Source organism: Neofelis nebulosa, chromosome 2 (genome assembly GCF_028018385.1).
Source record: "Neofelis nebulosa isolate mNeoNeb1 chromosome 2, mNeoNeb1.pri, whole genome shotgun sequence".
NCBI lineage: Eukaryota > Metazoa > Chordata > Mammalia > Carnivora > Felidae > Neofelis > Neofelis nebulosa.
The window spans coordinates 201,858,430-201,882,117 of NC_080783.1; the positions used below are offsets into that span (position 1 = coordinate 201,858,430).

Sequence of the window (23,688 nt, forward strand, 5' to 3'; positions counted from 1 at the left end):
TCAAGAGGGCAGAGCAGACAGTTGACCAAGTGTCTGACTTCGGCTCGCATCATGATCTCAGTTCGTGAGTTCGAGCTCCACATCGGGCTCTGTGCTGCCAGCTCAGAACCTGGAGCCTGCTTCAGATTCTCTGTCTCCCTCTCTCTCTCTGCCTGCTCTGCTCGTGCTCTTTCTCTCTCTCAAAAATAAATAAACATTTTAAAAAATTAGATAAAAAAAGAGGGCAGAGCAGAGACACGGGGTGCAGCTCTATTCAAAGAAGATCTTCCAGTCAGGAAGATGGAAGGGTTGGTCTCATAAGGTAGTGAGGCTTCTATCTCTGGAGGTGTGCAAGACGAAGCCAGAGGAGCATTTAAGGGAGGACTCAGAAGGATTCAAGCATCCACTGACAGCACCCTTTCGTCCTCCGGGTCCTACAAGTGTACAGTTTTGTGGGGGGATTTGCGCAGTTTTCTCCCCCTGTTGACCCATGCCTGTCCCTTCTAAGTCATCTGTTTTCCACCCCCTCCTCTCTCGGCAGCCAAGTTCTCATTCTCTACTACTTCTTGTCTGTCCCATTCGGGGCTCGTTTGAACTCTGAGTCAAACGAGGGAAGGTCCGTTTTTCTTCCACAGGGTAACAAGGCAGCGAAACAGCAGTTACTGAGTTAGCATTTATTAAGCCCTTAATTCGCTAGAGTCACATTCTAGAAAGTGGCAGAGCAACACACAGAGCACAATAACTGTAGTCTGACAGGCAGTCGTGGGCTTGCATTCTGCTCCACCACGGAACTGAGTGATCTTGGAGACTAAGTCCCCAGTTCCTGATTTCAGAGCCCACTGAGGTTTGCTGCCTCGCCAACACCAGGAGGTTAGGGATCTGGGGAGCTGTGCGGGTGTGGCAGGCCAGGGGCTGAGGTTTCGGGTTCTTCTTCGGGTAGGAAGAGAAGTGTGGGTGTGGGGACTCAGGTCCCATGGTCATATTCCGGGTGGAGGTCAAAGGTCAGCAAGGCTCCACAGGAGATTGGATGCTGGGGGAAGCAGCCTCCTGGCAAAAGGCAAAATAAAGCCTGGGCTCAGATGCCAAGTACCATGTTCCTGGCAGGCAAAGGAGCAGGTTTCTCCCATTCTAGTCCCTCTCTGCCTGCACAGTGGAGCCCTGGAGAATGTATGTCCTTCGCTGTGTTCTGCACACTCTGGTCTTCTCTGGAGATCCATTCATTCCACAGACACCTGCACGGCGCGGGGGGGGGGGGGGGGAAGGGGGCGGGGGGGGCGGGTTCTGAAGTTCACAAGTCCCTCCTAGCCCTTGCCTGGGCACACGTCTTAAAAGCTCCTGCCGTGTAGTAGACCACAGTGGTTGGCTGCGCAGGGGCACAGGCTGTTCCGGAAGCGGCCAGTCTCAGAGGTTCTGGCGGGAGAGGAGGGAGGGGAGAGGCCAAGTCCCGGGACGCTAGGGAGCGGCGCTGCCCCAGGGCCGAGGGTGGAGCTTTCCCAGTCGGCCGGGAAAGGGCTGGGCCCGGCCTACATGTGAGGGCAGGAGAGAGCGACGGCGGACTCTTTCCTGCGGAGTCCGGGTGGTGGACACGGCCAGACCGATTCCCGGGACTCCGAGCGGCGGATCACTGGATGCCCCAGATTCTCGGGACCCAATCCCCACTTCAGATCTTCAGGACCTTTGGTCGGAGCCTGGCTTTGGCCCTGGGCTCCAGATTCCCGGAACAGGGCCTCTGACCGACTCTGGGTTTCCAGATTTCGTAGGAGATTCCCAATCCTGAGATCCCTGGAGCCGTAGCCACTGGCTCTTGCCCCGCCCCGGGTGCCCAGAGCCGGGCGCCTGACACCGGAGCGCCCCCGCATGGCAGGGCCGTGCCAGCGGTCTGGAGCCCTGGAGCGCGCCGGCAGCTGCTGGCAGGACCCGCTCGCCGAGGCGCTGAGCCGGGGCCGGCCCCCCACCGCGCCCGCCGGCCGGGGCTGCGCGCGAAGCCGGCCGCTCAGCGTGGTTTATGTGCTGACCCGGGAGCCGCAGCCCGGGGTGGAGCCCGAGGCTGGAGCCGAGGCGGAGCCGCTGCCCCTGCGCTGCCTGCGCGAGGCCTGCGCGCAGCTCCCCGGGCCGCGACCGCGACCTCAGCTGCGCAGCCTACCCTTCGGGACGCTGGCGTTGGGAGACACCGCGGCGCTGGATTCCTTCTACAACGCGGGTGAGGGCGCGCTGGGGGCGGGGTCAGGAGCCGGGGCGGGGCTTGGGGGTCCCGGGGAGGGCCGAAGGGGGCGTGGTTCGGCGATTCCGGGGAGACCCCGAGATGGGTATGGGGTCTGGGGGGCACAAGGTGAGCTAGGCTGAGGGGTCGAGGTAGGGCCATGATAAAAGTGGGATTTAGGGGATCTGGAGCGCGGCCGGCCTTGGACTGGGGCTTAAAGCACTCTGGAGTCGGCACCATGCCTGGGGTTAGGATTGGGGCGAGGCTGGGAGCGGGACAGAGTGTGGTATCTCAGGAGTGAGGTTGGAGGGCTCAGCCTCAAGACGATCTCACGCGGAGCTCGTGAGGGAGGATCCTGGGAGGTGGAGCTTGGAGTAGGGAAAGGGGCCGTACTTGGGGGCTGGAGTTCAGGGGAGGTAGCATACTACTTGGGAAGATCGGGCTAGAGAGGCCGAAAGAAAAGCCAAGGGATCCATCGGCGCGGGATTCTGGGCGAGGGGGTTTAGGTTGTGAGGCCCCAGTGGTTGCGAGGTAGTGGGCGGAACTGGAGGCAGGGCTGGGTCGCTCGGGGGCGGGGCCAGACAGGCGGCTATTCCCGCTCTGGTCACCCCTCCCTTCCGCCAACCCAGGCGCCCCGCCCCTGACACTTATTTGTTCATCCAAGAATCTGGGAACCAAGCTTGCCTGATGGCCCTAAAATCGCAGCCTAAAAATGAAGGCTGACGCGACCTCGAGGATACAAAGACACACATACTCTTAGACTCACAAATCGCACATACGTTGATTCACGCAGGCGCTCGCAGCCACTGTCACTCACAGAGGTAGAAACATTAAGCGATACACACACAGGCACAGCATTGTCTAAACACACTGCTGGTGCCGGCCCCTGTCAAGAGACTGCGTTGAGGACTCAGGGTAGGGGACTTCTGTGTTTGCGCCACACCTTTCGAATGCCTTTCAAATGGCGCGGAACAGGCTGTTGGCTGGTGCACAGCTCCTCTCCTCCATGCTCAGTGCTCACTGGTTCTGAACAGTGGGATGAAGGTCCCAGCCTGTTGAGCCCAATCCTCTCCTGCAACACCACAGATATCAGTCCTGTAGAAGAGCTAGAGGGGCCTAGAAGGGGAAAACTGAGACCCAGAGCAAAACGGGACCCTGCGGGAGTCACATGGGAACACCGACCGAGCCAGGGTGGATCCCCAGGCTCCTTCTCCACCCAGCCAGGCTTCAAGGCTCAGAGCCTCCACCTCTGTGCCCACAGATGTGGTGGTGCTGGAGGTGAGCAGCTCCTTGGCACAGCCCTCCCTGTTCTACCACCTCGGCGTGCGTGAGAGCTTCAGCATGACCAACAACGTGCTCCTCTGCTCCCAGGCTGACCTCCCTGACCTGCAGGCCCTTCGGGTAGGTGGCCAGGTGGCTGGTGGGGGTAGGCACAGGGCCTGGGGTGGTGCCTACCTAGAATACCAGTATCTGACTGTCCCCTGCAGGAGGATGTTTTCCAGAAGAACTCGGTGAGCAGAATCCAGCCTTCCCTCCAATGTGCCCTTTGACCTCCACTACCTTTTCTGGCCTCCTCAGTCACCTCTGACCTCACTAGTTCCCCATGTGGGCCTCTGTTCCCTACGGCCAGCCTTCATGAAGTGTGCCCCTTCTCTTTTGTCCCCATCCCCACTGGTGCTGACCTCTGACCACTTCAGTGCCCCTCTCTGACCTGGTGCTGACCCCTGACCTGCACTGATTCCTGCCTCCCTCCCACCAGGATTGTGTTGGCAGCTACACACTGATCCCCTATGTGGTGACAGCCACGGGTCGGGTGCTGTGCGGTGATGCAGGCCTCCTGAGGGGCCTGGCTGATGGGCTGGTACAGGCCGGGGTGGGCACGGAGGCCCTGCTAACACCCCTGGTGGGCCGGCTCGCCCGCCTGCTGGAGGCCACGCCCACGGACTCTTGGTAATGGGGCGCAGAGAGGGCGCAGGAGGAGGAGGCCGGTGAGGGCCCAGGGGGCTGGGGCTGAGGGACAGGCCCCGTCATTCTCTCCCCCTCCCTCCTCTGCTGGGGGCGATAGTGGCTACTTCCGGGAGACCATTCGGCAGGACATCCGGCAGGCCCGGGAGCGGTTCTGCGGGCAGCAGCTGCGGCAGGAGCTGGCTCGCCTGCAGCGAAGACTGGACAGCGTGGAGCTGCTGAGCCCCGACATCATCATGAACCTGCTGCTCTCCTACCGCGATGTGCAGGTGTGTGGTGCTCAGGGAGGCAGGCAGGGCAGCGGTATTCCGTGTCAGAGGAGCCCGAGTCCATCCCCGGGCTGTGCCCCTCAGTCACTGGTGGCTTCGAGCAAATTATCTGATGTCTCTGAGCCTCAGTTTCCTTACTTGCGGCCGGGGACGATCATGTCGCTGTCTCCCAGAGCAGCAGGGAAGTTGGGGCACACGGTCGGTTCTCTGTGAAAGGTGTGGTGTCTACGCTGCCTCCTGGGCCTTAGGTGTGGTGGGTGGGAAGATGGGGTGTCAGGGATGGGAGGGGACCCCAACTCAAGGTTTTCCTCAGGGTCTAGGGGCCGATGGGACCCCCCCGCCCCCCAGAGGCCATCGTGCCAGTGTGTGTCGTGCCCTCCCGCAGGACTACTCAGCCATCATCGAGTTGGTGGAGACGCTGAAGGCCTTGCCCACCTGTGACGTGGCCCAGCAGCACAACGTCTGCTTCCACTACACGTTCGCCCTCAACCGGTGAGTGGCAGAGCCACGTTCAGGTCACAGCCACTTGAGGACACGGGTCTCTGCCGTGTGACGTCACCGCAGTCTGGGATCAGTGCCATTCAGGGAATTTGCTGACCAGGGTCACACCGAGGTCAAATGGTCCCTGTTGTCCTGTCACTGCTGCCTCTGGGGTGGAGTGGGGTGGGGGTGGCGCTGCTGCCCTTGGAGCGGTCACAGTTCCCGCCGTCACTCTTCCTCCGAGTCACAGCTGCTAGGAATCACTTCTCTCTGGATCGTTACTTCTAGGGACGTCAGTGCTGACCAGAGTCACAGCTATTCTGGGTTCATTATCGTCAGGCCTTTGGAAGGGGCCCTGCCGTTCAGGGTCTAGGGGTTCCTGGGTAGAGAGGGGGCGGGGCCATCGGGTAAGTCCCCAGCCCATCTTCCCCTTTCCCTAGGAGGAACAGGCCTGGGGACCGGGAGAAGGCCCTGGCTGTGCTTCTGCCGCTGGTACAGTGTGAGGGCTCCGTGGCACCTGACCTGTACTGCATGTGCGGCCGTGTCTACAAGGACATGTTCTTCAGCTCTGGCTTCCAGGACGCTGGGCACCGGGAGCAAGCCTATCACTGGTAAGGGGCGCCAGTGGGTAGACAGTGGGCTGAAGGAGGGGCCTGTGGGCATCAGTCCAGCCCTGAGTCCCCACCCCCACCCCAGGTATCGCAAGGCCTTTGATGTGGAGCCCAGCCTCCACTCGGGCATCAACGCAGCTGTGCTGCTCATCGCTGCTGGGCAGCGCTTTGAGGACTCTGAGGAGCTCCAGCTCATAGGTGAGTCCGTCCTGCACCCCTCCTCCCACCGGCAGGGCCTCAGAGGGGCCAGGGGAGAGCATGGGGAGAAAGGACACTGGGCCGGAGCTGGGACTGGCCTTGTCCCCTTTTGGACTTATCCTTCCCGAACCCACATCTGGACCCTCATACCTGTCCTGGGCCCTCATGAGCCCTTGAGCCCACAGGTGTTCCTAAGGCCACACCTGTGTTCCTTATACACTGAATTCTGCACACACTTGTTCCCCAAACCTTCCTTGTGCCGAAGCTCCTACTCCCATCTGAGAGTCCCACTAAAGTTTTCAGCTATTTCTTTTTTTTTTAAATAATCTTTAATGCTTATTTATTCAGAGAGAGAGAGAGAGAGAGAGAGAGAGAGAGAGAGAGAGAGAGAGAGAGGATGCACCAGTGTGCAGGGGCAAAGCGTCAGAGGGAGAGGGAGTGAGAGATTCCCAAGCAGGTTCCGTGCTATCAGCGCAGAGCCCGACGCAGGGCTCGGGATCTCACAAACCGTGAGATCGTGACCCGAGCTGAAATCAAGAGTCGGGCGCTTCACCGCACCCCTCACCTGGTTCCATCTTCCCGCCCACACGGATGCTGTGGCCCACACCTGGGCTTTGCCCACACCTGCCGCCACGCTCCCTAGGACCCGTACCGCTCTCTCCCAGGCATGAAGCTGGGCTGCCTGCTGGCCCGAAAAGGCTGTGTGGAAAAGATGCAGTATTACTGGGATGTAGGCTTCTACCTGGGAGCTCAGATCCTCGCCAATGACCTCGCCCAGGTGGTGCTGGCTGCAGAGCAGCTGTACAAGCTCAATGCTCCCATATGGTAGGTGGTCCCCTCCACAGTCTTGGCCCGGCCTGGGCTGCCCGCCCCCGCGCTTATGTCCACTGGCATTCCAGCCTGAGCCCTGGAGCCAACGACATGGCCTATTCCAGACCGGTGCCCGCCGCACCCAGTGCCCGTGTTCTGGCCTCGTCCAAGCCAGTCCGCCCTCCCTGGCAGTGCCAGCCGGGGCTTGGGCTGAGCTGAGGACGAGGCTGTGCCTGCAGGTACCTGGTGTCCATGATGGAAACCTTCCTGCTGTACCAGCACTTCAGACCCACGCTAGAGCCTCTTGAAGGACCCCCGCACCGTGCCCGCTTTTGGCTCCGCTTTTTGCTACAGTCCTGTCAGCCACTCAAGACGGCTTGTCCCCAAGGGGACCAGTGCTTGGTGAGGCCGCCCCGTGGGAGTGTGGGACTGGGAGAGGGGCAGGCCCCTTCTAACCCAGCCCCTTCCTCATCACCTGCAGGTGCTGGTCCTGGAGATGAACAAGGTGCTGCTGCCGGCGAGGCTCGAGATTCAGGGTACTGACCCGGTGAGCGCAGTGACCCTGAGCCTGCTGGAGCCCGAGACCGAGGTGAGGTCACCGCTGAGGTCCCCCACCCCTCACTGCTGTGCACCCCTTCTCTAGAACCTTTGTCCCATCCCCAAGCCACTCTCCCAGTCCCCAGCAGCCCCCTCAGTCCCACCTTCTTCTCCCAGGACATTCCATCCAGCTGGACCTTCCCAGTGGCCTCCATCTGCGGGGTCAGGTGAGGGGCGAGACCAGGGCGACCAGGTCCCCGGAGGGGCGGCGCTGCCAGCCACCGGGCGCTCACTGGGGATCTTCCTCCCTTCTCAGCACCTCGAAGAGGGACGAGCGCTGCTGCTTCCTCTACGCGCTCCCACCGGCTCAGGACGTGCAGCTGTGCTTCCCCAGCGTAGGGCACTGCCAGTGGTGCGCGCAGCCTCTCGGAGGGCGGCGGGGGTGGGGCGTGCCAGGGGAGTGAGGGAAAGGAAGGGACATGTCCCCTGGGTGCTCCCGGGCATCGGAGGGGACGGTTCCCGCCCAAGCTACCCCTCCCGGGGGCCTGACCTCCCTCACCCTCAGGTTCTGCAGCCTGATCCAAGCCTTGGTGACGAATCCGGATTCCACGGTGCCCACAGAGGAGGCGGAGGGCGTGGGGGAGGTGCTGGAGGTGAGGAAGGGGGCTGGGAGGGCGGGGAGGAGGAAGGGCCCGGGCCCCTGCTGAGCTCCCATCTCACCAATCCCCCCACCCCACCCCCCACCCCCCGCCCCCGCAGTTCGATTACGAGTACACGGAGACCGGCGAGCGGCTGGTGCTGGGCAAGGGCACCTACGGGGCGGTGTACGCGGGCCGCGAGCGGCACACACGGGTGCGCATAGCCATTAAGGAGATCCCGGAGCGGGACAGCAGGTGCGGCGTGCGGGGCCGCGCGGGCGGGGCTCGGCGCTCGCTGGGGCCCAGGTGGCCGGGACCACGAGTTGAGGGGGGTCCTGTGGCCGCGGCTGTAGGCGCGGGAACCGCGGATGCCCTCCTGGTCGGGCTTACAGATGCGAGGGCCCCAGCCCGGTGGGCCCGGGCCCGTGGGCAGAACGGCAGGGACCAGGAGGGCGGAAGGGTCCGGAGGGGCCTGTGGGCTGGGTGACAGATAGGGTGGGGAAGGTCAGAGAGGGGCGTGTGGTTGGGGCAGGTCGTGGGGGCGTGGCCTGGCTGGTGCTGGAGTTGGGGGAGCGTCTCTGCCCCAAGCTCGCCTGTTGGTCTCTCCCTACCTGCCCCCAGGTTCTCTCAACCCCTGCATGAAGAGATCGCGCTGCACAAACGCCTTCGCCACAAGAACATTGTGCGCTATCTGGGCTCCGCCAGCCAGGGCGGCTACCTCAAGATCTTCATGGAGGAAGTGCCCGGAGGTACCTGCCCTGCGAGGGATGGCAAGTGGAACTGGAAGTGCAAGGCATGGGGATGGAGCCAGGGAGGGGTGGGAAACCCTTGGGGAAGATGAATCCTAGCGTGTGTGGGTGGCGTAGCCTGGCATTAGCTGACACAGTGCGGCTGGGTGGTGATGGAGTCTGGGTCATGGCATGGGTGTGCCCGGGCCTTGAGCAGAGAGCTGAGGGCGGGAGTAAGTGGGCGCCAGTGATGACCTCGGATTGCTTCTGCCCAGGCAGCCTGTCCTCCTTGCTGCGGTCAGTGTGGGGACCCCTGCAGGACAATGAGAGCACCATCAGTTTCTACACCCGCCAGATCCTGCAGGGACTCAGCTACCTGCATGACAACCGCATTGTGCATCGAGACATCAAGGTAAGCAGGGCGCCTGGGTGGCTCCGTAGGTTAAGCATCCGACTCGTGGTTTCAGCTCAGGTCATGATCTCACAGGTTCGCTGTCAGCGAAGAGCCTGCTTGGAATTCTCTCTCTTTCTCTCTCTCTGCCCTTCCCCCTGCTCATGTGCACGTGCTCTCTCTCAAAATAAATAAATAACCATTAAAAAAGAGAGAGCGCGCCTGAGTGGACAGTCAAGCGTCCAACTCTTGATTTTGACTCAGGTTGTGATCTCATGGTTTGTGAGTTTGAGCCCCGCATTGGGCTCAGCGCCGATGCACAGAGCCTGCTTGGGATTCTCTCTCTCTCTCTCTCTCTCTCTCTGCCCTTCGCCCTTCCCCTGCTCTCATTCTCTCTCAAAATAAATTAAAAAATAATTTTTAAATAAAAAAATTAAATTAGGGGCACCTGGGTGGCTCAGCCGGTTGCGCGTCTGACTTCAGCTCAGGTGATGATCTCATGGTTCATGGGTTCGAGCCCCATGTTGGGCTCTGTGCTGACAGCTCAGAACCTAGAGCCTGCTTTGGATTGTGTCTTCCTCTCTCTCTCTGCCCCTCCCCCACTTGCACTCTGTCTCTCTCTCTTAAAAAAATAAATATAAAAAATTTTAATAAAAAAAATTAAATTAAAAAGAGAGAGAGTGACATCAGAGTAAGCCCTGTAGAAGCAAAAATAAGATAAAAACAGAGAGGGAAGCAAACCATCAGAGACTCTTAAATACAGAGAACTGAGGGTTGCTGGAGGGGTGTTGGGTGGGGGGATGGGCTAAATGGGTGATGGGCATTAAGGAGGGCACTTGCTGGGATGAGCACTGGGGGTTATATGTAAGTGATGAATCACTAAATTCTATTCCTGAGATCATTAAAAAAAAAGAGTATGAGGGAATCCTTTGGGGGTAATGGAAATGTTCAATATTATTATTTTGGTTGTGGTTATACAATTGTATAGATTTTTCAAAGCCATTTGACTTATGCTCTGAAAATGGTAAAAATTGCTGTATGTAAATTATATCCTTGGCTTTTATTATAAAGTAATTATAAAGCTGACTTTTTAAAAAGCATAATCATCATAATAATTTTTAAAAATGAAAAAAGGTAAGCCCTGTAGCTGGCCCACCCTGGCTCACTGGTGAAGGGGGACAGGAGGAGATATGGCTCCAGACAGAGACTGACAGTTTAAATTAAGAGTGCAGACCCCTTTGCAAAGGGTGGGGAATTTAATCAAGGAGGCTCCCTAGGGAAGGAAAGAACTTCAGACCTGAAGGCAAACCAGGTGCCAGGTCCCAGGAGTCATAAGTGGGATCGCAGAGGGAGGAGGCCGATAGAGGTGGGGTCAGGCTGGGATTCTAGGAGATGGGATCCCAGGATAGGGCCGGGTTTTGCCATCAGAAGCCCAGCCTGATGTGCACTGAGCACAGTGTCCACTCTACTTAGGGGGACAATGTACTGATCAACACCTTCAGTGGGCTGCTCAAGATTTCTGATTTCGGCACGTCCAAGAGGCTGGCAGGCATCACACCCTGCACTGAGACCTTCACAGGTAGTGGGGTGTGGGGTGGTGAGTGGGGTGCTGACCTAGGACAGAAGAACTCTTAAGACCTTTCAGGGAATGGTGTTTCTCCTGGCCACGGAGTTAGAGCCCTAATGGGGGATGTAACCCAGGGCTGGTGACTGAGCCAGAGGTGAGGTGATAGAATCTAGAACTGGAGCTCGGATAGCTGATGATGGTGAATTTAAGTGCCTGCAGTGGAGCTCAGAAATGTCGATGCGGGCTAAAGCGTGTGACAGAGTTCAGAGTGGATGATGCTGTCCAGGATATATGGTGGAACCTCCAGGGGGTGAAGGAGTCAGAATATGATGGAGCCTAGGATGAGTGAGGAAACTCAGGACAGGTGTTTGACCACCAGGGTAGGTGATGGGAACTGTTTGGATGATAGAATTCACTGTGGGCGCAGGTGGCCAGAGGATGATAGAGCCCCCTGCCATCCCCGCAGTGATCAAGTCTAGGTGAGCCTTATTGCTACTGCTCCTGCCCTAGGGACCCTACAGTATATGGCCCCAGAAATCATTGACCAGGGCCCACGAGGGTATGGGAAGGCAGCTGACATCTGGTCACTGGGCTGCACTGTGATCGAGATGGCCACAGGTCGCCCACCCTTCCATGAGCTAGGGAGCCCGCAAGCCGCCATGTTTCAGGTGAGACCCCCCCATGGCCTGGCTCATGAGGTCGGGTGGGGACAGACTGGGCCCTGAACGCCTCTAAACTTGACCTTTGTCTACCCTCCCCGACCCTTCCCAGGTGGGCATGTACAAGGTGCATCCGCCAATGCCCACTTCTCTGTCAGCGGAGGCCCAAACCTTCCTTCTCCGAACTTTTGAGCCAGACCCCCGTCTCCGAGCCAGTGCTCAGGCACTGCTGGGGGACCCCTTCCTGCAGCCTGGGAAGAGGAGCCGCAGCCCTGGCTCCCCCAGACCCGCACCGCGGCCCTCAGGTACTACACAAGTGGAGGGAGGGGGCACGCTGGGGTGAGGGCAGAGGAGATGTGCAGGTGACAAGACTGAACAGGGGCCCATGCTGACAGCCATGTCCCTCCCTCAGACACCCCTTCAGCCAGCCCCACTCCTTCGGCCGACTCGACCACCCAGTCCCAGACATTCCCATGCCCGCAGGCACCCTTTCAGCATCCACCCAGTCCGCCCAAGCGCTGCCTCAGTTATGGAGACACCAGCCAGCTCCGGTGAGAGCCCAGGGTCTGGAGAGTGACTTTGCCTCATCTGGGTTTGCCCTTGTACTCCCTCCAGAAGAAGCCCCCCACCCCGCCCAGCCTTGGCACCTCCAGCCACCTGCAAGGATGGCGTTTGGTGCCCCCTCCCAGATGCTCTGACTTCTATTTATTGTGCCACCTCAGTGCCAGGCTTATCTCTTGTATGCCTGTGAGGTAGGCATAAAAATACAAGAGCCAGGATTCAAACCCTGGGGCGGAGGTGGCTGGCCGGTATTGCTACCCGCCCTCCACCGGCAGCTCCCCATTACACTAGGGTGCCTGAGGAACCCGGGGCGGAGGAGCCCACGTCCCCCGAGGAGAGTTCTGGGCTGAGCCTGCTGCACCAGGAGAGCAAGCGCAGGGCCATGCTGGCCTCGGTGCTGGAGCAGGAGCTGCCCACGCTGGCGGAGAATCTGCGCCTGAAGCAGGAACAGGTGGGTGCGGCCGCCCCAGCGCTCCCTGGCGGTCGAGCGCGGACGGGAAGCCGGAGGACCGCCTCCCTCACTCCTCCACCCACCGGCAACTCTCTTGACTCGGGCGGCAACACCCACTGACAACCCCTCTTCCTTCTCAGGGTCCCCGTCTGGGCAGGAATCATGTGGAACAACTGCTGCGCTGCCTCGCCGCGCACATCCACACGCCCAACCGTCGGCAGCTGGCCCAGGAGCTGCGGGCGCTGCAAGGGCAGCTGCGGGCCCAAGGCCTCGGGCCGGCGCTTCTGCATGGACCGCTCTTCGCCTTCCCGGATGCGGTGAGGGAGCTTTCTTGAAGTTAGGGCTGCCTAATAAGAGGTAGTGAGCTCCCTGTGCCTGGGAATGTGCAAGGACTTGGTGTTGCAAGGTTGCATGTCCTCCCTGTGAAGATAGAGCCCGCAGGAAAGGGACATCTACCCAGTTCTAACTTCCCAGCCCCTCCCTCGGCCCCAAGTCCGACTAGCCTTTGGCAGAAGGCTTTCTAGGGCCTTCCGACTCGAGCCCCACCTCTATCTGAGACTCAGCCAAGCGCCCTTTCTCCCTCTCCAGGTGAAGCAGATCCTCCGCAGGCGCCATATCCGCCCACACTGGATGTTCGTACTGGACTCGCTGCTCAGCCGAGCTGTACGGGTAGCCCTGGCTGTCTTGGGCCCAGGCGGGCCGAATGGAGCTGGTCGGCGGGCCAGCGAGGGTAAAACCCCTTCGGGGGCGTGACGAGCACAAATGGGGCCGGGAGGGGGCGTGGCCCGTAGGGGTTAGGCTCTGCAGGGGCGGAAAGGAACGGGTGGGGCGTGGCCAAACGGGCCTATCCCAGACTGGCACTGCCTGGCGGGTACCCAGCGCCTTGCGCCTTACCCCCAGTGTTTGGGGATGTGTTTGGGGATCCCAGATGGGCGTTCCCTCCCTGCCTGACCTCACCCCAGTCACTTGGCTTGGCAGAGGTGGAGACGGAGGCGGTCCCACCGAGGTCAGAGGAGTCAAGTAAAGAAGAGGAACCCCAGTCCAAGCAGCAGGAAACCTTGGTCCAGTTGAGCCGGCTCCCTGGGGAACCAGAGCAGGGATCCCCGCCCCTGATGGTGCAGCTGAGCCTCTTGAGAGCAGAAACTGACAGGTAAAGCCCCTGGGCCTTGTCCCCCCTCTGGGCCAGCTTCACCCTCATTCCTCCGGCTATTCTACTCTCCCAGCCTCTGCATTCTCCAACAGGCTTCGAGATGTCCTGGCTGAGAAGGAGCGGGAGTGCCAGGCCCTGGTGCACCAAGCTCTACAGCAGGTCAGCGGGAAGACAGGGATCTTTGCCCTGGCCTCCGAGCCCCCAGGTGAGCTGAACACTAGCTGTGAATGTGAGGCAGCTTCTGGCAGGAAGTACCCCTGGATTCACCACCTGACTCCTCCTTGACAGCTGCTCTCACAGTGGATCAGGGCCTGGTGCAGTGGCTACAGGAACTGAATGTGGATTCAGGCACCATCCAGATGGTGAGGGGGAGAGTGCTGGCTATCCTTGACCCCCACCGACCAAAGACTCCATCTCTGCCCATCTTTCAGCTCTTCTCACTTCCCCTCTCTCTTCCCCTCACACAGAGAATTCACTGTGGGAAGAGCACTTAGTATACCCCCCCACCATGGTATAGATGAGAAAACTGCGGCCCCGAAAGGGGTATTTGCCCTAGCATATTGGTGGTAATACACAGCTAGTACCTGAGTCTCTGAACACATCTTTCTCTGATTTTTTCTTCCACTGTTTTTGCATCGGGGTCTCTGTCTGCAACCAGCTGCTGAACCACAGTTTCACCCTCCATACCCTATTGACCTGTGCCACTCGAGATGACCTCATCTACACCCGCATCAGGTATGTCCTGGGCCCTCCAAGGATGACCCATGCATATGGCTTCGTGTTGGTCAGATCCTGACCCCCAGCTACATGCCTGCCTGGATTCCTCCCTGGAAATTACAGGGAAACCATGTCCTCTGGGGAGAGAGAGGGCATCAGGCAGACAGTGGGTATTAGAGAGGGCCCAGGACCTTATTCTGGCAAGCCACATTGAGCCTGCTATCCCCAGGGGAGGGATGGTATGCCGCATCTGGAGAGCCATCTTGGCACAGCGAGCAAGATCCACGCCGGTTACCCCTGGCCCCCAAGAGGCTGAATGAGAGCTCAGAGACAGGAGGCTAGACCCAAGGATGGATGAATGGAGAAGACACGAGAAGCTTCTGATATACCTGCCCCAGGACTCCGGGTCAACTGGAGGAGGCCAGGTGGATGGGGGGCAGGTTAGGGCCCAGGCCTAGCCCCAGTGGGCAGAATCAACCATAGAGATGCCCCAAGCATATCAAGTACCGCCAGGCAAAGACTATTAAACAGAACACCTTTGTACGCTTGGGCCTTGGCAACTTCCGAAGTAAGGGGTGGGGGCAGGGGCTCCTGGGCGTAGCTCCCTAAGGTCTTTCCGTCTGAGTCTAAAGTTCCTTCACCTGTTCCCCTTCACTTACCGTCACCCTTTCCCAACATCACCCTCACCCCCAAACAGACACCAGCCCCTTGCTGCCCTTAGAATAAACTTTATTGGTTTTAGCCAAGGGCAGGCCCTGAGATGGGGGTCCTGAGAGGAGTTGGGTGGCTTATAGGACAACTATGTCCTGGGGACCAGGTTGGTTCTGAGTGGCAGAAGGCCATCCACCCACTCGCATGGTCGCTCCAGGAGTGTCTGCCACAGCTGCTTCTCCTCTGGTGTGGAATCCATCCAGGGCACCTGCAGCCCATAGCTGCTGCCTAGATATATGTAGACAGGGGTGGAGGCCGTGCTCACACCAGACACCCCAGGTCTCAAGGAACACCTGCCTGGTCCCAGATTATGCACTTCCACTCCCAGTTCTCAGTGGACACCAAAGCCCAGGAGAGGGCAGAGAAGTGCCCAAGGCCACACACGGAGCCCCTGCTTCTCAGCATCAGATCTCCCCAGGGCCCTGCCCCACTCACCTGTGCCCAGGCTGAGGCGTGTACCCCCCAGCTGGCGGCTGGCCAGGGCCCCATGGTCCCAGAGGGAGAGCTCAGCACAGGCCTGGCGCAGGTCAGCAGGCCCGAAGCCATCATAAACCATGGTATGGTTGAACACAGGGCTGAGGCTGCGTCGCACCACCCTTGTCCTTTGGCGGCTGGCCCGGCTGTCATCAGGCAGCACTGAACTGTGGGGGGAGGTGGGCTGGCAATCACATGACCCAGAACCAACCATTCACTGAATCCTACCCATTTTCCCTCACAATGTCCATGTCCCCTGGCTGCTGCCTGAGATCTCGGCCTCAAACCTTCCCAACTCGGGGATCTTTGTGCCAGCCACCTCTCAGGCCTCCTGCCTTTAAAAGTTACAACTCCCCCCCAAAAAATACAAATAAAAAAAAAATAAAAGTTACAACTCTTATTCACAAGACCCTGGAGTAATGTCTCTGCTACTTCCCCACACAATGACCTTCACTGGCTCCCTGTTGCCCTCAAAAGTTGTTTCCAAACTTTTTAAAGCCTCAGAACCCTTTCTGCAAGATAAAATATCACTGAAAAAGTAAAAGCCCAACACTGTCCGTGGTGGAATCTGGGTCTGCAGCTCAGAACCTGATCCGCTGAATTCCATTTCACTCTCTGAGTGTGCGGTACCACCTGGAGGCACCCCTAGAAGACCCCTAGAGGGTACTTTGAAAACCACTGAACTGCAAGTTCAGGGCCAAGCCCCACAGCCTGGCCTTCCAGGTCTTTTCAGGGAAGAGCCAGTCACTCTGAAATGCAGCTCCTCAAGGGTGTCCTTAACTTCCCTGACAGGCCTTTGCTCCAGTCGTCCCTTTCACCCCCGCTCAGTGGTCAAAGATCAGACGGGGGGGGGGGGGATCAAGGGTGGTTGATTAGGAGGGGTTTGTCGGAGGTGGGGCGCTCCCGAGGAGGGGGCTCGGAGGAAGGGAAGCGCGAAGGTCCCGATGCCCCTCACCATTGTACGTAAGAATCCAGGGTTCCTGAGCGCTGCGGCACGAGGCCCTGAGCTTCCTTCACCCAGAAGTGCAGCTCCCCGCTGGGGGGCAGTCCCGCGCCTGCGGAGAGGCAAGGCTCAGGCCCGAGGCTCCACGCCCTTGCGCGACTGGAGGTCCCCTCCTCCCAGGGCCGGTCCAGCACGGCCTCTCGCCGGGCGGTCACTCACCCTCAGAGCCGGCGGGGACGTACTTGACCGACAGAGAGAGCAGCCCGCGGCTGGGAAGGTCGTCGGGAGAGGGCGGGACCTGCGAGAGGCGGTCTCGTCAGGGGCGGGAGCAGGCCCAAGCCGAAGGGGCCGCAAAGGGGTGGGGTCTCCATACATCGACCGGGCGCGGCCAGCCGGGGGCACCCAACCGGCCGTCGGGGGCCAGGCCCTCGAAGGGAGCAGTAAGGTGGCGAGTAAGGTAGCCCCGAGGGGAGGGGAGGCCTAAGGCGGAGTCTGAGTGGGGCTGGAGGAAAGCTCGGCAGGGAGCAGGTGGGAGATCTCCCCATGCGGGCCAGCTGCCTCACCCGGGGCTGCAGGGGGAGCCAGGTGGATTCAGAGCCCCAGTCCCACGTGTCCAGAGGCACTTCGACTTCGCCCAGAAAGATGTTGCGACCAAGGCTTTCGCGGTGCCACACGGATAGGCTCAGCACACGGCCCCGGAGCTCGGCCTGCGGGACGGAGTACTGGGGACAGGAAGTGCGCTTTAATGGACCACGGCGGCTGGCCCCGGCTTCAGCGCTGCGGGAGTGCACGCCCCTGTCCTACCGCTCTCCTTGCACGAGGGAATCCGGGGGAGCCCCGAAGGCCATTAAATGGGGGTCTGGACTAGCGCCATGCCCACCACTAGACTGACCCCCTGGAGAACGCATGGACGGAGGGCCTCCCTGCCGTTCCTCCCGCAGAACGGAGGATCGGAGCGACCTGCAATGACCATACTATGGCGGTCCCTGCCACCCGGCCCCCGCAGGAAGGGCCGTCGGGTTCATTAATGGGGGAGTCTTTTGGTCGTCGCAGCCTCACCCGCAGAGTCTCATTGAAGACCGGGTTCAGATTTCTTTTCTTCACCGCCGTCTTGCGTTTGCTCTGCTTATCCGGGAGGAGGTAGCTTTTGACGTAGCTGAGGCAGGGGGAGGGGAGGACTGGAGCTGAGTGGGGGGGGCCCTTCCAGGGCCTACCCCCCCCCCCCCCCACCGTGGGCCTCCCCAGCTCCAGCCGGGGAGCAAGGCTTCCCGTGCAGCGCTTCCCAGGAGTTATCTCACCCACACCTCCCATGGACATTGATACTCCCCATTTTGAAGACGAGGAAACTGAGGTCACGAAGAACGGTGGGGTGGGGCGGCGAGAGCGGGTCGGGCACTCACGGGTCCGAGCGGCGGCGTCGCGCGGCCGCCAGGCCCTGGCACTGGATCACGTGCACGCGCAGCTCCGCGGTGCCCGGCTCGTAGCGCAGCGCGAAGTGCACAGAGCCGCACACCTGCACGGCGCCCGCCTCCGCCTCCCCGGACAGGCTCAACTGGCTGCCGCTCAGCTGCGGACGAGGGTGCCGGTCAGGGAGAGCGTGCAGGCAGGGCTCAGGTCGCCGCAGGGGAGGGGGGGGGCGAGGGAGGGGTCAGGCCCGGGCCACGCGCGGAGTTACGGAGGGAAGGCGCCCCCCTCCCCACCGGTCTCCCGCGTCCCCAGGTCCTCGCCCTCACCCCTCACCGTGGAGGAGTTGAGGCTGGACACGGAGGAGCTGCTGCTGAGCATGCGGTCGAGTGAGGGGCCGGGCCCCGGAGTCTCCTCTCCGTTCTCCAGGATCTCTGGCGCCGCCTGGGTCTGGGGAGGGGGGAAGTGACCGGGCGCCCCCTCTTTCCCAGCCCCTTCCCAGGCGGCTTAAAGTCTGGGGCAAAGGGCACTGCCCGCCCAGAATCCGCTCCAGGTCTTGGGAGCAGCCGCGGGCCGTTCCCGCCTACCTGGGCTGTAGTAGGCGGTGGCTCCTCTCCCCGCGACCGCGGCTTGGGCTCCGGGTCCGCCTCCACCGCGTAGACCTGTGGGGCCCCTGGGCCCGGGGCGGGGATGGGGCACAAGCTGCTGAGCGTGGCCCTCTCCTGCCCGCCCCTGAGCCAATTTGGAGGGACTGGTTTGCGACCCTGGTGACCTGCAGATTCAGGCCCCAGTGCTGCGGGACGCCCAAGGAGACCACACACACACACACACACACACACACACACCTGCAGATTCAGGCCCCAGTGCTGCGGGACGCCCAAGGAGACCACACACACACACACACACACACACACGAGAGAGAGAGAGAGAGAGAGAGAGAGAGAGAGAGAGAAGAAAGAGAGAGAGAGAGAAGGTGAGAGAGAAGGTGACCCCCACAGGTGGTTGGGGTCACTTAGACTGATCCCCGAAACCTCTTTACTCCCCAGTGCACACCCTCCCACTCACCTTCCTGGGCCTGGGGCTCTTCCTCATGCTCTGAAGTCTTTAGGGGGACATATGGTGAGGGAGAATCAGGTTCCTGAAAGAAGCAAGGCGTAGAGGTCACAGTGGGGTCTAGTGACAAGGGGGTCAAAGGTCACAGTGGGGTCAGAGGTCAGAGGCTCCAGCTGGCTACTCCAGACAGATTCAGCACAGCCCTCAAGGCAGGGCTGGCAAGCAGCTGCAGGACCAGTTGGGCCTGTACTTCACACCCCCTCACATGCCAGGGCCTGCCCTGCCTGACTCCCAGGGTCCCACTGGTGGCAGACAGTAGTGTCTGAGTCCTGGACCTCGCCCAGCTCCGTCCCCCACCACCTCTAATAGCCGGCTTCTGAGATTCCCTTAGAGGCCAGGTCCATATCTCCACTGGACAGAGGAGGATGACAGCGGCCCAGACCAGGATCTCCTGATTCTCACATCCCATTCATTCATCAGCTCATTCAGTGACTCATTACTCACCTCAGCCTTGCTGAGCATCTCTTGGGGGGCCTTGTCCGTGGGGAGCCTAGAAGGGAGAGGTGGCTGTCAGGGGACAGGCCCCAGGGGACTGGTAGGCACCCTCCCCTCCCTGCCACCCCTCCTCACCTGGGCTCCAGCTCCTCTTCAGTTTCTTCTTCAGCAGCCGCAGCCTCAGCCTCCCTATCGCTGCCTGGAGCCTGGTCTCCCGTGCCTGGGTAAGAAGTTCTGTGAACCCTCAGTCTCAGGAAGTCTGGCCTTTGAAGATGCTCACTTACCTCCTGCTCCTGGGAGGGGTGGTGCCCACCCAAAGACACACAGTACCAGGGGCCCTCTCTTCCTGTCCATGTATACCCAGTGCCCTGGGCTGTGTGCAGCCAGCCCGACCCTAGGGATCTCCTCTCACCCCTGGAGCTCTTCTTTCTGCGGATAGAGGCTCGGACAAGGTCAGAGCCAAGGTACGCATGGTGGTGCCGTTGTGAGCGCGCTTCCTGGAACCAGTCTCCCGTCAGGATCTTCAGCTGCCCGGGGTCTGCCAGCGAGGCCCGGAGCTTGCTGGAGGATGAGGGAGGGGATGGCTGTCACCCAACCAACATTCCTGCCACCCACTCTGTGCCAAGCCCTGGACCTGGACCCAAGGACACAACAAATCAGACTCGATCCCTACTCTGGGTCAAGGAGCTCGGGTTGGTGGGAAGGCTGCATCCAGAGTAGATAAGTACACTATAATGAGGTAGGTGCCATGATGGATATGAGAAGGGCCGGCTTTGCCTGTGGGAATCTAGGAGGCCTTCCCACTGGAGGTGACATTTGAATTGCTTCTTAAAGGACAAATTGGAGTTCTCCTGGCAGAGAAGGAGAATCATTATCATTCATTAAATGACTACTGTGCATAATCAATCCCTCCTCCTAATTCTATGAGGTAGTGCTCCTTAGGCCCCTTTTACAGATGAGGAGAGTGTTGCTAGGGAGGTCAGGTAAGCTGCCCAAGGTTACATGGCTGAGAGGTATCTGTCCCCAAATGCTACTTGAAGTCCCATGCTCTTCTGCCACTGTGCTCTTTCTTCCAGGAAGGGACAGCATAGGAGTGAAGGGTGTGTTCAGACTGTTAAGCACTTGGGTGGCTGTAGTGGACACTTATGTGTGTCAGGGGTGGGGCTTGCTGGTGGAGGATGAGATCGGGGAGGCTGGCAGGGACTAATCAGGGAGGCTTTGCAGACCACACTTAGGAGCTTGGCCCTGACATGAGATGCTGAGGAAACAGAGGAGGTTTTGCTAGGGGATATTAAGAACAGATCTGGGGAGCTCCGGGCACAGCATGACCAGGGGCTCAGAGAGGGTAAGCTGGGAGGCAGGAAGGCTGGTAAGGGAGCTGGTGCAGCCACCTTGGGAGGGGTGAGGAGCTGAGCTGGCTAAGGGCGGAGGCAACCAATGGGCAAAAACAAGAACTACCCAGATATTTGGCACATCTGAGCCTCCCAGAGTCTGGGGCCCCTTCCTCCTGGGCTCCCCTGCCCTGCCTCACCTGACCCGGCCCTCCTCCAACTGGCGAAGGTGGGCATCTCGCTTCAGGACGTCGGCAATGGCCTCCTGCTCCTCTTCTGTCAGGAAGCTGAGGTCTAACAGTCCATCAGTCTCAGGCTCTGGCTCATGCGCCATGAGGAGGCAGGGCAGGGTCCAGAGTCCCTCTTGAGATGGGGGACCCCTGTGGGGCATCAGCTGGGGCAGTGCCCCAGCTGGGCACACGTGGCTCCCTGGGGGCAGACCAGAGGTCAGGTCAGGCCCTGCCCGAATACGGGGCACATCCTGGAGCTGACTGCCTTTCCTTTTTCTTTGTTAAAGTAGGCTTCACGCCCAGAGCGGAGCCCAGCGCAGGGCTTGAACTCACGACCCTGAGATCAAGACCTGAGCTGAGATCAAGAGTCAGACGCTTAACCGAGTGAGCCACCCAGGCACCCCGACTGCCCTTTTCTGCCCAAATATACACCCAAATGTTGGCAGATCAAGGTGGCATGATGCACCCCCATGGACACGTGCATACACCAGCTCATGAATACACGCATAGACACACTTGAAGACGTGTACAGAGTCACACATGCACACACACTGACACTGAAGACACAACTACCCACAGGGAGGTATACACATGGGCACTCTGATACCTGCATAGACAGGCACGTGGACACATGTTCCTCCACAAAGGACCCTATGCAGTTATAGTCCCATATAGACCCATGCCCAGACCAGGACATGTACCTAACATATTCTTAAATTTAAAAAAATATATATGTTTATTTACTTTTGAGAGAGAGAGAGAGACAGAGTGGGAGTGGGGGAGGGGCAAAGAGAGAGGGAGACACAGAATCTGAAGTAGGCTCTAGGCTCCCAGCTGTCAGCACAGAGCCTGACACAGGACTTGAACTCATGGACCACCAGATCATGACCTGAGCTGAAGACGGAGGCTTAACCAACTGAGCCACACAGGTGCTCCTGTACCTACATTTTCTTAAACCTGCACACGAGGACCCACAGAACGTATAATAACCCTGGGGACAAAACCTTGACCTGAGATTCATACAAATCACACTGACTTTTGCACAGAAATTGCCCCTCCACCAACTGGATTGTGAGCTCCTTGAAGATAGGGACAGGGCCTCACCCCAAAACCCCGTATGTTATACACAAGAGATAGTTGGTAAAAGTTTGATTAATTGAATGCAGAAATATACCTGCACACACATGGGGAAGGCACACACACACACACACACACACACATCTGCTTACCCTCCTGCCCCGGGGAACCTCCCAATATGGGTTCCTTCCCCCCACCCTTCACCTCCACTCTGCCCTGGCCCATTTGGCCTTCCTGTTTGAAGCAACCTCCTCCCCAGCCCACACCCCCACTTCCTCCCCTCTGAGGTAACCACTGCACCCACTCCCACTGAGGTCTCCAGCCAGGGATGCCCCTACTGCCACCCCTGCCCTCTTCCCTGAGCCCCTGAGCCCCTCTCCTCTGGGCCACATGGGTTCTCCCCCTTGCCCTGACCCAGGACCTGGCTGGGGTCCCAGAGGTGGAGGCCAAGTTCGGCAAAGCTGCCCAGGCTGCTCAGGTACCATGGTGACTCCGGAAGGAAAACATTTGCCAAGCTCAGAGGGGCATGTGAACGCGGCAAGAGACCCATGACTGGGCCATGGGCAGAGCAGAGGCATGGCGTGAGCCCGCTGGGCAGCCTCTCCTCCCCTGCTGCCCCTCCCAGCCTCTCCCACACCAGGGCACCAGGCAAGGCTGAGATGAGAAGAGAGTGCTCTGCAGGCAGGTCCTGGCTTGTGCCCGCCCAGCTGAGTCAAGCCCGAGAGAGCCCTCTCCCTGTGCTGCCCCACCCTCACCCCAGGGCTTGGGGTTCCTGAATGTCTATATCGAGTACCACGTATAACACTGTGAATGCCCATGTGCCCAATGTTAACAATACTTCCTGCACATCTGCTGTGTTCAAAGTGCTGGGTGTTGCAAATGCACGGTCGGGGGCTCTTCTGTGGCATGGTGTGCAAGGCTGTGTTGAGGTCTCTGTGTTACGTCGTGCCCTTGTGAGAGTCTGCATACTGTGGGATCTAGGAGGCTGTTTATTTTGTGGGTGTGAATATTGTATCAATGCGTGTGTGTCTGTGCATAATGTCACAATGTGATGCCGCGTGGGTGACTGTTGTCTGTGTTGGTACGTTCAGTAACTTTCCGGTGACAGCGTTGTGTGGCGCGTGCCACACACTGTGTATTTCCTCCTGTGCTGTATGTGTGACTGGGCTGTGTTGTGGGGTATGCTCTGGTGCCCTGGGGACCATCAGGTGTGTGTGATTGAGTAGGGAGGTGGGGGATGTTCTGCAGAACCGACCATGCCCTTGTCCTGCAGGTCTGAGCCTGGGGTCCCCAGCAGCGCCTCCCTCCCTGCAGACCCTTCTCCTTCTAGAGGCAGAACCAAGTGTCCCGTCCTCCCCACTCTGTTTCGACCCTATGGGACAGACCCATTGGTCAACATGTTCCAGTCCCAGACCCTCTCCCACCTCCTCCCACACCCAAGGCCCCAGAGGGTACCCAGGATACCAGGTGGAAGTGCCTACCCGTTGGACACTGGCAGGGAACTCTGGTCCTGAGGTATGTTACCTGGAGGGGTCCAGTATGGCTCAGACACCTTCGTAGGGTGACTTCAGCTCCCCTGGCAGCCGAGTTTCAGGGCTGAACTTCAGGAGACGTGCAGTGAGGGACTAAGGCTGACTCAATCAGCAGCCCAGAGCAGCTGCCCCAGGAGGAGGAGGAGGAAACACCTTCTCACCTTCTCAGCAGGGCCCGATGCAAAACCAGGCCTGGACTCCCGGCACCCGGGGCGGGGGGTGGGGTGGGGTGCTGCAAAGCCTTGCCTTGCAGAGGACCCAGAGCCAATTTGGTGGGCGGGAGGCACCCGGGGCTTGGCCCCAGCTCCACTGTGGACTTATTCTGTAATTCCTGTACCGCAGGGCAGAGCGGCACCAACCCCTCAGAGCCTTGGTTGTCTAAGCTGTGGAATGGGTGGTGCCCCTACCCTGCCCGCTGAATTGCTGATAGGAACTTGCTTTGAAAGCAAGGTTAGAGACGTTTCTAAGAAGCAGGGTTGGAAGGGTTGCAGACTGCAGTCAGAGGACCCTTACTAGAGAGAGTTCTC

At 59.6% G+C, this 23,688-nt stretch overlaps 2 protein-coding genes across 9 annotated transcripts; one reads left to right on the forward strand and one right to left on the reverse strand.

Moving 5' to 3' along the window:
- The first annotated feature begins 1,271 nt into the window (after positions 1–1,271).
- MAP3K6 (mitogen-activated protein kinase kinase kinase 6) lies at positions 1,272–14,454 on the forward strand. 4 transcript variants are annotated; one of them, XM_058718461.1, is made up of 29 exons: positions 1,274–2,179; positions 3,441–3,580; positions 3,667–3,690; positions 3,939–4,129; positions 4,245–4,413; positions 4,799–4,905; positions 5,334–5,504; positions 5,590–5,702; positions 6,368–6,527; positions 6,752–6,914; positions 6,994–7,101; positions 7,227–7,276; positions 7,366–7,461; positions 7,615–7,702; positions 7,809–7,942; positions 8,309–8,461; positions 8,695–8,827; positions 10,280–10,385; positions 10,884–11,041; positions 11,145–11,337; positions 11,445–11,583; positions 11,885–12,044; positions 12,185–12,361; positions 12,633–12,774; positions 13,023–13,194; positions 13,287–13,399; positions 13,483–13,556; positions 13,853–13,929; positions 14,141–14,454. In XM_058718461.1, exons 1-29 carry the CDS (start codon positions 1,837–1,839, stop codon positions 14,229–14,231), a joined length of 3,945 nt encoding a protein of 1,314 aa, XP_058574444.1. In that variant the 5' UTR covers positions 1,274–1,836; the 3' UTR covers positions 14,232–14,454. The 4 variants fall into 4 exon arrangements, with proteins under 4 accessions (XP_058574447.1, XP_058574444.1, XP_058574445.1 ...); XM_058718462.1 differs by having other exon boundaries at positions 1,276–2,179; positions 8,309–8,436; positions 8,691–8,827; XM_058718464.1 differs by lacking the exon at positions 13,483–13,556 and having other exon boundaries at positions 1,272–2,179.
- A 169-nt stretch (positions 14,455–14,623) lies between these two features.
- SYTL1 (synaptotagmin like 1) lies at positions 14,624–23,310 on the reverse strand. Of its 5 annotated transcripts, XM_058718470.1 has the most exons (15): positions 23,154–23,310; positions 20,523–20,751; positions 19,404–19,552; positions 19,127–19,211; positions 19,001–19,046; positions 18,509–18,581; positions 18,031–18,236; positions 17,780–17,893; positions 17,440–17,606; positions 17,099–17,195; positions 16,603–16,761; positions 16,259–16,337; positions 16,052–16,151; positions 15,058–15,263; positions 14,624–14,850 (listed from the first exon to the last, which is right to left on the reverse strand). In XM_058718470.1, exons 2-15 carry the CDS (start codon positions 20,711–20,713, stop codon positions 14,711–14,713), a joined length of 1,812 nt encoding a protein of 603 aa, XP_058574453.1. In that variant the 5' UTR covers positions 20,714–20,751; positions 23,154–23,310; the 3' UTR covers positions 14,624–14,710. The 5 variants fall into 5 exon arrangements, with proteins under 5 accessions (XP_058574453.1, XP_058574452.1, XP_058574451.1 ...); XM_058718469.1 differs by having other exon boundaries at positions 18,031–18,116; positions 19,127–19,552; XM_058718468.1 differs by having other exon boundaries at positions 18,031–18,128; positions 19,127–19,552.
- Positions 23,311–23,688: the final 378 nt, after the last annotated feature.

Excerpts from the sequence above, each read along its gene's own strand:
- MAP3K6 (XM_058718461.1), top strand. The coding sequence starts at position 1,837 with ATGGCAGGGCCGTGCCAGCGGTCTGGAGCCCTGGAGCGCGCCGGCAGC. Across the intron at positions 7,943-8,308 it reads ATCCCGGAGCGGGACAGCAG|GTTCTCTCAACCCCTGCATG; the intron begins GTGCGGCGTGCG and ends ACCTGCCCCCAG. Across the intron at positions 11,042-11,144 it reads CGCAAGCCGCCATGTTTCAG|GTGGGCATGTACAAGGTGCA; the intron begins GTGAGACCCCCC and ends GACCCTTCCCAG.
- SYTL1 (XM_058718466.1), bottom strand. The coding sequence starts at position 20,713 with ATGCCCCACAGGGGTCCCCCATCTCAAGAGGGACTCTGGACCCTGCCC. Across the intron at positions 18,237-18,508 it reads AGAGCCCCAGGCCCAGGAAG|CACTGGGGCCTGAATCTGCA; the intron begins GTGAGTGGGAGG and ends GGCGTCCCGCAG. Across the intron at positions 17,607-17,779 it reads CCAGCCTCAACTCCTCCACG|CTGAGCGGCAGCCAGTTGAG; the intron begins GTGAGGGGTGAG and ends CCTCGTCCGCAG.